At 51.1% G+C, this 14,032-nt stretch overlaps 1 protein-coding gene across 2 annotated transcripts in view; it reads left to right on the top strand.

Annotated features, from left to right (window-relative positions):
- Positions 1 to 14,032, top strand: part of HSD11B2 (hydroxysteroid 11-beta dehydrogenase 2) — a 19,553-nt gene continuing 5,521 nt past the window's right edge. The window contains exons 1-5 of one of the 2 annotated variants that reach the window (XR_004256451.1): positions 1 to 540; positions 11,480 to 11,692; positions 12,247 to 12,432; positions 12,984 to 13,121; positions 13,297 to 13,540. Coding sequence is in view for 1 of the 2 variants with exons in the window: in XM_032230276.1 (XP_032086167.1) it covers positions 276 to 540; positions 11,480 to 11,692; positions 12,247 to 12,432; positions 12,984 to 13,121 (802 nt within the window). In the remaining variant the exon portion in view is untranslated. The remainder of the gene's footprint in view (positions 541 to 11,479; positions 11,693 to 12,246; positions 12,433 to 12,983; positions 13,122 to 13,296; positions 13,541 to 14,032) is intronic. The other variant, XM_032230276.1, reaches the window with a different exon arrangement.

The following is a 14,032-nucleotide window of genomic DNA, read 5'->3' on the forward strand; positions in this document are numbered from 1 at the left end:
GCAGGGCAGCGGAGCCCGGACCCTTCTGCGTCCCCCACCCGGAGAGGCCTCCAACTTCTCCCATTGGCAGCAGGGCAGGGCAGCTCCGCCCTCCGCCTCTTTTTTACAACTCATGTGCCGCTTCCCTCCTCACTCTGCCGGGCGAGGCGCGCTCGGGACACCCGGCGCGACCGCCGCCTGCCTTTTGTTTGCCGCCGCCCGAGCGGGCCGCCTGCCTCCTCGCGCAGCCCCGGCCTCCGGTCCCTCCTCCCGGCCGGCTTCCCGCCCTGCCCCGCATGGAGCTGGGCTGGGCGTGCAGCCTCTCGGTGTGGCTGCTCTTCCTGGGCAGCCTGGCGCTGCGGCTCCTGCGCGCGGACCTGCTGCTCAGCCGGCTGCTGCTGCTGCGGGTCGGGCTGCTGGCCGTTCTGCAGGCGCTGGGCCAGGCCGTCCTGCCGCTGCCGCTCAGCGCCGCCCTCACGGGGGCTGCCTGCTGGCTCGTCTCGGCCAGCACCGCCCGGCGGAAGCGGATCCCCGTCGGAGGCAAAGCGGTGGTGGTGACAGGTGAGTCGGTGGATCCGCGGCGGACCCTTCGGGGGTGGTGGAGCTCGCTGGGGCCACAGTCGCTCGGGCCGAGCCGGTGGCCCAGAGAGAGCTCGGCTGCATACTCGGCTGGGCGGGGCGGCCTCGTCTGCTCCGAGACGGCACGGCGGGCCGGGCCGGGCCGGGCCGGGCGGGGCGGGGGCCTGGCGAGCGAGGGGCCCCTGGCCCTCTCCATCCTTCCCGCTCGGGGCCGGCCGCATCAGGACCGAGCCTGGTCTCCGCGCTCCTATCCTCTTCGGGACGGAGATGCTGGCGCCGGCAAGGCGCGCTCGCTGCCCGGAAATGCGCGCTTATCTCCCGCCGGCCTAGAAGGGGCCCCTCTGCCGCGGGGACCGAGCGGGGCCGCGAGAGCAGCCGGGGGCTGCGGGTAAAACGGACCCAGCGTCCTTTCCGACGGAGAGACCGCCCAGACGCCGCCCTCCTCCCGCGGCGAGACGGCGCTTGCGAGCCTCGTCCTGGGCGGACGGCGGAGGCGAGGTCAGAGGTCGGCGTCCTCCCCCCGCCCGAAACCCCCGCCCGAGCGCTGAGAGTCTGGCAGGAGGCGACCTAGCGCGGGGGGGGGCTCGCCCCGCCAGATCGACTCTGGTGCCGCGGCGGCGGCGGCAGCAGCCGGGACGTGGCGGGTGGAAGCCGGATCCTGCGCGGCTCCTTCGGGGAAAGGTCAGGCGCGCCCCGGGGCCAGGATGCAAGAACGCGGGACCGGAGAGCGGGCGGGCGGCCCTGATGCCGGCTCCACGACGCCCCGCAAGTCGGCTGGAGGAGGAGCAGCGGCCGGGCAGCCCCGGCGGCGGATGCGCGCGAGGATCTGGGGCTGGCGGAAGCCGCGGACAGGCTGAGTCCTAGTTAAAGGCGTCCTTTCCAGGAGGGCTGCCCGGCACAGTCCTGGGGGAAAACAAGGCACGGAGTGGGAGGGATCTGGCTAGGAATGCAGCCGAGAGAAAGGCGGTCTTAAGACCCCCATCCTGAGGGCTGCCTTGTCTCCACCTGTGGGGACCCCCACACCTTACATGGGAGGGACTGGTGGGCCCTGATGGGTCATACCCAGGGTTGCCCCTGCTTTGCTCCCTCAAATGGGCCTCTCCTCCAGGAAACCGGTGGGAAAGAGAACAGGCACCACTTGAGGAAGGACACCTGCTTTCTCCAGAAGAATTTGCAGACTAGCTATTTTTATAAACCGATTCTCCATCCGGCTGCAGTTTCGATGGTGACATCAGCTGGTGTGGGCTCAGGTGCAGCCTTTCTGAATGAGAACAAGTCTGGGATGGTGACCAAACTGAGGAACAGTTTGGTTGGTGGGAAAATTATAGTTGCTAACCCTGCTGAAAAATGATGACTACTAACTGTCAAAAATGTGAGTTAGACAGCATCACCATCAGGTAGACGCATAACTGGCTGACCCATAGTACTCAATGTGTAGTTCCCAATGGAATTGGCATCTACATGGAGGCCGAAGACTGCGTCTTAGGCCCAGTACTCTTCTACATCTTCATCAATGATTTAGATGAAGGGATAGATAGGGAACTCTATTCTATTCCATTCCATTCTGCATTTAGATTGGGAGGTTTCTGGTGCAAAGGCCTTCAAAATGGAAGTATGGAATGCTTTTCAAGGCAATGTGCTACCAGCCAACTCTACGTATAATCCTTCCTGTGTTTTCTGATGGGGACATTGGGGGTTTTTTGAACTGTAACTTAGAACAGTGTATTAGTCTGGAAGCTTATAGGTTTGCTTGGTTTGAAAGCCTTGAGTCGGCGGTCGGTTGGAGCCACAGGGAGTATCCAAAGGACGCTAATCTGGTGCCGTTTGCGGCTGGGTTCAGGAGAGCCTCTGCTCAAGCCAGATCATTTCTCATCTGGGAGAGATGCTCGGAGGGGGCCATTTGCTGCTGTCCACTTTTTATAGCCTTCCAGTTCTGGTTTTCCCATGAAAAACGTGAATTGAACTCTGATCAGACACATCTGGCCATCAGTGCCTTAGCTGCTTCTGGTACACTGTTGCACAGCCTGTTCCCAGGTCAAACGACGCAGACTCCAAAAATGCCAAAGTGCTACTGCAGACTCTTTTAGTGATTCTGGCAGCTCCTTGACCTCTAGGAAGAGAAGTTTTGAATAACTTCTGGCCATTTGGTTTTAATTAAGAATAGAAATCTGAATGCCTCCAGTTTGCAACCATTGGCTAGATCAGATTCTAATGTAATTGTTGGGGGGAGGGATAGAGCAGATCCCTTTGGTTAATAAGGAAATGATTAGACAAGTGTAATCTGTTATGTATGCATTGATCTCTCAATTCTTTCACTATTATCATTCTCTGGAGCGTTTTGTCGGTTAGTGCAGTAGGATACAGGGTTGAGATGGTTCCAGAAATTTAGTCACAAATTGGGGTCTTGCTTGAAAAAGAAGCATTCCAATAAGTGAATCCTGGATTTCAGTTGAGTGGCTGCTCAGGGGAGCCCCATTTGAATCCTTCCAGATAAATGGTTGCTTGGCCTCGCTTGAGCCAAGGAAAAGAAGCTCCTCTCCTCTATGGGCCACGAGTTCCCTGCCAAAGGAAGTTTTTCTAGGATTCATGCAGGATCAGCCTTCCTGTAAGTTAGATGCTACTATTTGCTCTTGATTCTGGAGTGAGAGTGAGCAGGTCCTGGGCTTCATCTGACTTTTCTGATACTTCCACAATGTTATATTATTCTGCTCCCCCCTCAGTCACATTTCTCAGAAATATACTTCCCTTCGGAGGGCTTTCCAGGCCCCGGAATAGTTTATGTTGCCTTCCTCTGAGTCCTAATTTCTCAATATGCAATATGCCTAAATGTAGACAAGTCAGGTTCTACATTTAGGCAAGGAAAACAAAATGCCCAGGTACAGTATATGTGGTACCTTGCTCAATATTGGTGACTGTGAGAGGGATCTTGGAGTCCTAGTGGACAACCATTTAAATAGGAGCCAGCAGTGTGCTGTAGCTGCCAAAAAAGCCAACACAGTTCTGGGCTGCATAAACAGAAGGATAGAATCAAGATCATGTGAAGGGTTAATACCACTTTATAAGGCCTTGGTAAGACCACACTTGGAATACTGCATCCAATTTTTGTTGCTACAATGTAAAAAAAAAAGATGTTGAGACTCTAAAAAGAGTGCAGAGAAGAGCAACAAAGTTGATTAGGGGGCTGGAGAACGATTGGAGGAACTGGGCATGGCTAGTCTATTGAAGAGAAGGACTAGGATATGATAGCAGTGTTCCAATATCTCAGGAGTTGCCACAAAGAAGAGGGAGTGAAGCTATTCTCCAAGGCACCTGAGGGTAGAACAAGAAGCAATGGGTGGGAACTAATCCAGGAGAGAAGCAACTTAGAACTAAGGAGAAATTTCCTGAGTTAGAACAATCAATCACTGGAACAACTTGCCTCCAGAAGTTGTGAATGCTCAAACACTGGAAGTTTTTAAGAAGATGTTGAACAATCATTTGTCTGAAGTGGTGTAGGGTTTCCTGCATAGGCAGGGGGTTGGACTAGAAGACCTCCAAGGTTCCTTCCAACTCTGTTATTCTATTCTAATATCCTTCTGCACGCTACACTACATGACTGGAGACAGGGCTCAAGATGGGATGTGACCAAAGCAGAATGGTGGTAGTCCTCAGATTATGACTGGTTACTTAGGGAAGTCATCAAATCAGTCATCTGGGTACCTCGATTTATAACTACCATGACATACGATGAAAATTCTGGGTTCTATGATAAATTGAGGACTATTTACTGCAATTAGTTCTTGTGATTTGGAAATGATGCTTCTACTCATGTAGCCTAAAATTGTATTTTTTTTAAAAAACAAACACATCCCTAGACTGGCTCATTTTCAGCAATTAATTACAATTCCAAGATGACATTCACAAATATTATGATCTGCCTAGTAGAGAAACCCAGGCTCCCTTCAGTAAACATCAGTTGCTTCCAGTTAAAAGGCTGTCCTGCCATTGTATCTGCTTAGCTGGCAGGACAGTTATAGAAGGCTTCTGAACCTGTCACAGCTGACTCCTTGACTGCCAGTTTTGGTGAATTTTTAAGAGTTAATTTTATTATGTTTTTATGCATCTTTTACATCTTTCCTATAGGGAGACTGGGCAATTTACAGATTATGATTATTATTGTTGCTGTCACAGATTATTATTGCTCCTGACCATGGGATTAGAAGATGGGTATAGTAATCCCGGCATCAGGAGATGTTACATATTACTTAGGGATGCTTCCTGTTCTTGCTGTTTGGAGGAGAATTTAGAATTGTCAGATTGAGCTTTCACAGTTGAAGGGATATGATCAAGATTGAAGGATTGCCTATGTCCTTGTGGGGAGCAGAATCAAGCTTAAAATCATAGAACCAGAGGCCTGGAAGGGACTTTGGAGGTCTTCTAGTCCAATCCCCAGCCCAGGGCAGGAGTCCTTATTCCATCCCAGACAAATGGTTGCCCAATTTTTTCTTGAAGACCTCCAAAGGGGGTGAACCTGCAACTCCAGGAGGCGAGCTGTTCTATTGGTTCATTGTTCTCTTTACTGTTCATATTCCTCCTTAGTTCTCGGTTGCTTCTCTCCTTGATAAGTTTCCATCTATTACTTCTTGTCTTACCCTCAGATGCTTTGGACAATAGGGTTCTCTGTGACAGCCCCAAGTATTGGAAGATAGCTATCATGTCCCCCTATCCTTCTCTTTGTTAGATTAGACATGCCCAGTTCCCTTAACCGTTCTGCATATGTTTTAAGCCTCCAGCCTCCTAATCATCTTCTCTGCCCTCTTTTTTGTATCATGATGACCAAAACTGGATCAGTATTCCAAGTGTGGCCTCGCTGGTGTAATGTAGAGCAGGGCTATCACTTCCCATGATCTTGATGTTGTCCTTTTGTTGATGCAGCCCAAGACTGCATTGGTCTTTTGGGCAGTTGACATTGGATAAAATCATTCCAGAATACTTTGGACTGGGAGAAAAAAGCAGTTCAGTAAATAAAACTAGATTGCTCACTGGAAGCACTTCATAATGCAGCTAAAGTTAATGCCAAGCAAGAGCCTGGGAGGAAGCTCCGAGATTGGCTAGATACCTCTTGCCACTGATGACACAAGCAGGACTTTACAGAATTTAGAGAAATCGTTGTACACAGACAATCCTGGCCAAACATTGTCCGTCCAGTCACAAAGAGTTGCAAGAGACTAACAAGCTCCTCCCCCATTGCAACCAAAGAATAGAGAGATGCTGCCAAGGGCACTTTGGAGCTAAAAAGGTTCCATGAGGTTTAGTGCAGAGGAGAAGTTTAGAGGGTGGTGAGTCCCCCTCCCCTTTGGCCCAAGGTCCCCTGCCTCTGGGCCAGGATTAGGTCTTCTGACTGTGGCTCCTTGCTTTGGTCACTACAGATGACGATCGCTTAATTCCTACATCGCTTCATAGGTCTCTGAATGGGGAGATCAAGAATGCCTTCAGCTATCCTTAGATGAAATTATATTAGCTACTGAGATTGTTCTTTTTTCATTTCATCTTTCATGTTCCTTCTAATGTGAAGATTCACATTCTCAGATTTCAGTGAGGACATTGGAGCTATCATTGGTGTCTGGGGCAGGAGCTCTTCCCTCCTGCACCATGTGGGAAATTTTAGCAGAGAGAAGCATCACTAGCCACCTCCAGGGCTCTCTGACTCGAGCCCATTGCAGATGCCTTGCTTGAAATATGGCAGAGGAGTCTCGGGATTTTCTAGGATATTAGTCGTGTGATTAAATGTTATACCCTCCAAAGTGGCTTGTTAAAAGACATGACTAAGGGTCTGATGATTGTCTGACTGCAGAGTCGCTTAGCCAGCTTGACGCGCCAGTTGCCCTGCCTTTCCTTGTTCCACATGTGAGTGCAAGAAAAGCAGGAAGGCCGTGCCATGGACTGAGAATTCAGCCCTCCCTTGGGAAGCCCTGCTGCCCTTCTGGTGGGCAGGGAGGGAATTCCCCGCCCTCCAGGAGGACCTGGAGAAGCAGCTGTTCTTTTCAGCACCAAGGAGAGCTGCAGGGAGAGAGCCTGTTCCAGCAGAGGGAGGGGGCCGAGATGGAGCCTTTGGGGATCCCTTCTGGGCACCACAGACCCCACCTAGGATCAAGGTTCACTCTTCCTGGGCGTGGGTGTGTCTGTTGAGCAGCAGGTAGTGGAGCAGGAGGGAGATGACCCTCAGGTTCCTTGCCGTATTTGGGGTGACCGCCACTCCTCCATCTATGGCCAGGAGTTTTGAGTTCCTGAGACTTTCCAGGCAACAACTCAGATGCAGCAGAGATTTGCCTGGTGGAAATCATTTCAACTGCGAGGCTTCCCTACTCAGTCCCTAACCGCCTCTTCTCTAAATCATTAAAGCTGAAGCAGAGAAGCCGTTGCAGCTTTGGGACGAAGGAGTCTGGTGACGCCATTAATGGAAATAGTGTGTATGTTTTATCAGGTAAAACACTCCTAATTATGTCTTCTCCCACGAGAAAATCTGATTTCTGAATGAATCCTTGCAGAACTTATCTTAACTTTTTTCCTGCAGTTTCCAGGCAAAACAGAATCGCCAAATGTCAAAACAATATAAAACGCATTATGAGTTGGGATTACAGCTTAGAGAGTAGTCACATAGTTCCTGGGAGAGGAATTTCAGAGAATGGGAGAACATCTCAGGTGCCCTCCTACTGGGTTCCCCCCAAAATAAGATCCAGACCTATTTATTTTGGGGCTCCAAAATAAGCACTGGGCTTTATTTTGGGGGACACCCCCCAAAATAAACCCTATTGCTTATTTTGGAGCCCAAAAGAAAATAAGTCTAGGTCTTATTTTCAGGGAAACACAGAAGGAGGGCACCTGAGATATTCTCCCCTTCTCTAAAATTCCTCTCCCAGGAACCATGTGATTACGTGGGAGGTTCACTTCTGCTTGCTTGTGGCAGCTCAGGAGGCTGTGCAGTGTGCGGGGAGGTGGAGCTGCCCTACGCACCCTGCACTGACTTACCTCAGAGCCCCCGCAGCCAGGGTGTCCATGCCCTGACATTTGCCTTGCCTCATGGCCGCGGCACCATCACATCACTTGGCCTCCTGCTCGGTTGCAGCCACATGAGCAAGCAGAAGTGAGTTGGCAGGCATGCACGGTCCTGCTGGATGGAGTTGCTGGAGCAGCCGCCGTGAGGCAAGGCAAGTGTCAGGGCATGGATGGCACATGGGGCAACTCCATCCCACCTCGCTTCATGAACGCAGCATCACAAACAACCAGATGGGGTGGGTGGGTGGGCAGGCGGGCAGCTGTGCAGGTGCTTAAGTAGACTTATTTTGGGGGTGTGTCTTATATTGGGTGCAGGTGCAAAAATATAGCTCTTATTTTTGGGGAAACACGGCAATACGGCTGAAGGAGGACCTGACAGGAAGCCCCTCTGACCTTATCCCAGTCCCTCTACGCAGCTGGTGCTTGTTAAGATTGTTCCAGCCAGGGACGCTTGCAAGGATGACTTCCACGCCAATGAGAAAGAATATATGTAAAAGGTCTCAGGATTTTGAATCTATTGATACCTCGCTAGAAGCAAAGGAAGCCAAATTTGACGTGGTAGGAGAAACTGGTGAAAGAAAGAAAAATGCTCAAAAATGGGCCAGATCCAGTCTGGGAGTGCAGGAGAAATAATTCTTCAGAAACTACCTGAGGACAAATGGGCCTGGCTGTCCCAGCTCAAGCCTCCCTCCCAGTCACCACGCCCCCCGAGCAGCCCCCCCTTTTCTATAGGAACATCAATCCTGCATACAGATAACCCACCCACCCCTAGAAATGCACAATATCCTTGGTTCCAGAGAAGAAAATGAGCAAGACCGCTGCCCATAAAGTGGTTGATGCCCATTTTCCTGTTCTCCCTTCCTTGTTTCTGTGGGGGGGGGTCTCCCCTTCTTAAAATGCAAACCCAGAACACGATACCAAAGGTCTACCTGACAGGTGACCAGGGAGGAAAGGCGATTCTCTTGAACCCGAGGCTCATTTAAGGATCCCAGTTGCCTTTTTTGGAACTGCGTCACATCTCCCACCCCCCAAAAAACCTGGCTCCTCAGAAGGTTGCAGGAGGTTTCCCCAGGATGGAGCTCCAGAATCTCAGCAGCTTTTGATCCCATCTGTCCTGGCATCCTTCTGGGTGAGCTCAGGAGATGTGGAGGCCCTGAGGGGCTCAGTGTGGCTGTGACGAAGGGGTTGTGTGGCGATTTCACTTTTTCCTCCAAGACAGATAGGAAAAAAGATGGACAAAGCTGTGAGGAAAATATGGGAAGTTGCTGTTTGAAAGAACATGGTTTTCTGTGCAGAAGCATTGTGCGATTTCTGCCTTACTAGAAAATCCTAGGGCATTCCGGGTTTTTTTCTGGATACATTGGCTAGATTCACAGAATATGGTAAATTATACCCAGGTGAACAAAATACAACTGCTGACTTCACATTCCAGGCCATTCCCGAACAAAGCAACCATGCATTGACCCACGGAATTGGCCAAGTCAAAGGCTGTGTTTCCACAACATGCTGAGTCAGGAATTGCCAGGCAGTTGGGGTCAAGCACACAACTGTTGGGTGGAGTCAGAGGGCCCACAGGGGGCCCTTCCAGCCACCCGAAGAGAAGCTGAGTGGGGGGGGGCTGGAGGCCATGCGGGCCTTGGCTCTTCCATGGTTCTGATGGTGATCTGGAGGAAGGAATGGTGGTCAGATTTGTCAGTGACATGTATACTCTAGAGAAGTGATTAAGTATCTAGGAGAGAAGGAGAAGATTCGGATCTGGACATGCTTGAACAATGAGCCAAAATGAGCAAAAAGAAACTTAGCTGGATGGGAGGCATCTGGGAAGACCACTAAAGGCATAAAAGAAGGAGGGGGGGACACTGGCCTGGCAGTAGCACCTGCCTGGGCATTCTAGGCAGTCACCAGTAGGACATGGATCAGTAGTGAGATGCAGCAGCTAGAAAGGCAAACTTGCTTTGGGATGCATAAACGGGAGCCCCGTCCCCCTCGGCTGCTTTGAGCAGGGCCCCCTCAGGATGACAGTTCAATTACGAGCCCTGCAGTGCAAATCAAGAGCGACCAACGGGTGTCAGGGCAGTGAAGGGGAAGAAGGCAGTGAGGAGCCTGGAGGGCTTCCCACAAGGAACAATGGAAGATCTGGATGTGTTTGGTGGAGAAAGAGACAACGGAAGGGGAAGGCTTCGCATGTCACTGGCCAAGTACCCAAAAGGCTCTTGCAGATTTGCACCAAGCAGCAGGTGGAATGAGATGATTTCTGATGTGAAGCCTAAAACTTCAGTAGAAGCATTATTTCACAACCTCTTTTGTTCCAACAAACTTAACAGAACAATTAATACATGCATATACATGTACTGGAAATGTGTTGCATCATTAAAATTTAATAGAGAAAAGGCCTAGACACATCTACCCCAAGTGAAGGAGCTCCAGAAAGAACAAATTACTTTAAGATCATCTCCCTTCTTTTGTCAGAGAAAGAATGACCCAGCTCAGGTGTTGACAGGTATGCAGGAATCTAAAGCATCCGCCTGTCTAGCAGCCTCTTTAGAAATGCCACTGCCAGAGCAGAGAAATAATCCTTTGGTGTTCGAAGGCTGCCCCGGGTTACCCACCTCCTCAGAAGCCTCTGGGGCAGTTGAAGGAGCGTCCTTGGGGGCTGGCTAATGTCCACCATTAGCTGGGTGGCCTCACAGGGTTCCTTCTGCAAGGCCATCAGAATGACCTTCCGGAGAAAAAACAGTTAAAATGCAGAGATGACCAGGTGGGTTCAGGGACGAGAGGGCCTCTCGCTTGCTCCAGATTCAGTGACGGGATCATGGGGGCCAGTAAACTCGGACGCTGCTACAAATGGAAGTTTGGATGAAGAAAGCCTGGAGGTAGTCAACATTATCTGCACAAGAATCCAGGCAGAGTGGAATCCTGCTAGAGAACAGACACCCGCTTAGGCATGCAGGCTTATTGATGTTGGTTTGCTCTCCCGTCACTGCCTGCTTTGGGGGCAGATTATTGCAAAGGTCAAAGCACCGGCTCTTCCTTTCGTCTGGAGCTCAGGGGTGGTCCCTGCTTGGCCAAGGAGAGAAAAGTTCCCCTGGGCTGGCCAGGCTGGTTTTGTGCCCTTTGGGTGGAAATGTTGGGCCGAGGGAGTGGCAGCCGGTGTGCACACAAGCGCGCAGCAGCCTCCGTTGGCAGCTGGCCGGCAGCTGTTAATGGTTAATGTTGCCATAAATCTGCGGAGAGGGAAGCTCTATCACCATACCTATCAGAGGGGGAAAGAACATCCTGTTCCTTGCTCACCCCAGATTGTTTTCATTCCTCCCCCTTTCTCCCCCGCTTGGCGTGAGAAAGTCCTCCCCTCCTCGCCCTTCTGGGGAGGAGTTCCCCCCTTCCCTCCGCCATTTCCTTCACTCGTGTGAGGCAGCCTCTCCTCTCCTGGGTTCCGTGTTCCTCTCACCTCGTGTTCGCCAAGGCCCACTAAGCAAGAGCTCTTAGTGATCCTATACAGATACATTCCATGGGGGGCCCAAATACTGTTTTTAAATTCCCAATATTCTCTGTGGGAAAGTTAAGCATGCTGTTAATTCTGTTGAAATTAATTCTTAACAAGATTTTTATTGTGACGACCTATTTGGTTTATTTAAATGTTGTCTCCATTTGACTTGTGATTATTCTTTGTTTACAAATTGTGAAAAAGGAGAGATTCTTGGAAGCCTTAAGGACAAAGCATAATCCATTGATTCTTGGCCCCCTCCTTCCCTCCCACATATTCCGAGACCTTTGTGCTTTCATCGTTTCTGTCCTCAAAACAACCACGAGGGTGGGGGGACAGCAAGTGAGGTGGGGCCGGAGGTCTCTGGTCCAGTTCTCCCACCTCTCTCTTCATGCTTCTCAGGATGCGATTCCGGCTTTGGAAAGGCAGCTGCCCAGCATTTGGACAGGCTGGGGCTCACCGTCTATGCCAGTGTGCTGGACCTGAAGAGCTCCGGGGCAGAAGAGCTTCGGCAGACGTGCTCCCCACGGCTGACCCTCCTGGAAATGGACCTTACTAAAGCAGAGGACATTCAGCGAGCCCTGCAGTTCATCAAGGCACAGACCAGAAGGACAGGTAATCTGCCCTCAGCAGCCCCCGGTCTCCGTCTGTTCCCTCTTTCCTAACATGCTGATCCCCAGGGATCCTCTGAGGGGACGAGGATCAGGGAGGCTTCTCCAAGTGGGAAGACAACGACTGGGCTTGAAATGGTCTACAGTCACTGGCCTATAAATGCCGACGGAGAGCACGCCAACCTGGCCTCAGAATTTCCTATCTCCATTGACCTAATGTGACCTGACCTCATTCCCCCAAGTGCTGATGTCCAAGATTTCTGCCCCTCTTTGCTCTTGGCCTCGTATTTTGCTGCCTCCACCCAGGCCCTGGCCAGCGTGTCTTCCTGGGGGGAGTGGGGTGGATTTGATCTGAAATGTTCTGTGGGCATATTTGTAGCGAGGAGAGCTCTTCTCCCATGGAAGAAGCTGTCAGAAAACAGCCCCTGTCAGGGACCAATGGCTTCCATGGGCTAGACTTCATGTTTGGCTGGGTTCGTGCCCCCCCTCCTTTTGTGCCCCTCTCGGGCTGCAGTGAGCCTTTCCATACGCCCCTCCCTCTTTTGTTCCCACGGGCAGGTCTCTGGGGCCTTGTGAACAATGCTGGGTTCAACGAGACCATTGCCAACGTGGAGCTGACGCCAGTGCCCCATTTCCGCACCTGCATGGAGGTGAACTTCTTTGGGCCCTTGGAGCTGACCAAAGGGCTGCTGCCCCTGCTCCGCTCATCCCGTGGCAGGATCGTCACAGTCAGCAGCCCGGCTGGTAAGAAGCCCCCTCAGAAAAAGGGGCTTGCTCAGGCTGGGCCTACGGGGGAGAGTGGCCACTCAACCACCTGGAAAACAAATGGGGTTTTCTGGTTCTTTAGCAGATCCTTCTGAGAGTTTATCTGCAACTTTGTTCGCTAGAAATAGGCGTACCCTCCCCATCCCTGGACTATAACAGGCTGCCACAGCAACTTGGGATCCTTCTTTGGCCCATGAACAAATCAACCCAGCCTTGCTTTACCTAGCACAGTGGTTCCCAAACTGGCTGGAGAATTCTGGGAGTTGAAGTCCACAAGTCTTAAAGTTGCCAAGTTTGGGAACCACTGACCTAGCACAACACCTGCTTTGCTGCCTTGTGTGAACCGAGGCCTTTGTGCCAAGCCTTGTGCTCTGTGCAACTACAGTTAAAGTTGCTGGCCATTATCCCACTCACTCACCAATAGCAGCAACTGGTGGAGGTCTCTGGGGAGGAGCCGTTGCCCCTGGGGCCCTTGGAGGCTTCGGGGTGGCCAACGAGAGGCCTAGCAAGCCTTATTTGTGTTCCCTCAGGCAATATGCCCTACCCCTGCTTGGCCAGCTACGGGACCTCCAAAGCGGCGCTCAGCCTTCTGATGGACACCTTCCACTGTGAACTTGCGCCCTGGGGGATCAGAGTGAGCGTGATTTTTCCAGGGTACTTCAAAACAGGTAAGGCTGACAATACTTGGGTAATGCTGTGCTGTATCCTCCTCCTCCTCGCCATGGTCTATCCGCTGCAGGATGAAAGCCTCTTCCGCGTGTTTCCAACCAATACGGTCCTGGGATTTCCTTTGCCAGTTGGGCCTGCAATATTTGCTGATGTTGTCAATCTGTCTTGTTTTAGGTCTCTTCCGTGGACGCTTTTGATCAAGTGGGATCCATTTTATGGCTGCCTTGGTCCTCCTGCCCGCAGCTCTTCTTGCTATGTGACCAGTCCATTTCCATTTCCCTTCTTTGACTTTCTTGATGGCATCATATATTTTCCTTTGTTCTCTGATCCATGTGCCTTTCTATCTTGTCTTGTGATGCCGAGAATCTCTCTTTCCATGGCTCTTTGTGCCACTCATAGCTTCTGTATCGATTGTGAGGTTAGTATCCTTGTTTCACTGACATATGTTAGAGCAGGTGGCACAGGCTGAGTTAAAGCTTTTCAAGCATAAGGGGAAATCGTTCTTCAAAATTAGGCTTAGCTTGCCAAATGCCTCCCATTGAATAATTTCCTTTATTGCACCACCTCCCGTTGAGATCTGTACAGTATGTAGTGGTCTACTATATCTAGTTCTTCTCCGGGTACAGTTTTCTTTCTTCCTTTAGTGAATTTATGAAAGGTAACCTGGCTCTTGTATCAGGATTATTTCTAAGCCAAATGGCTCTCCTGCGCCGTGCAGCCCTTGTATGTGTCTTTGTAGCTCTTCTGGGCCTTGTGAGAAGAGAACATCATCATCTGCACATCTTAAGTGATTGAAATAGAAGCCATTGATTTTTATTCCATTTTTTGTCCAGCCTAGTTTGCAAAATCCTTCTTCAAGGCAGGCTGAGAAAAAGATAGGTGATATTGTATCACCTTGTCATACACCTTG

Source organism: Thamnophis elegans, chromosome 14 (genome assembly GCF_009769535.1).
Source record: "Thamnophis elegans isolate rThaEle1 chromosome 14, rThaEle1.pri, whole genome shotgun sequence".
Classification (NCBI taxonomy): Eukaryota; Metazoa; Chordata; class Lepidosauria; order Squamata; family Colubridae; genus Thamnophis; species Thamnophis elegans.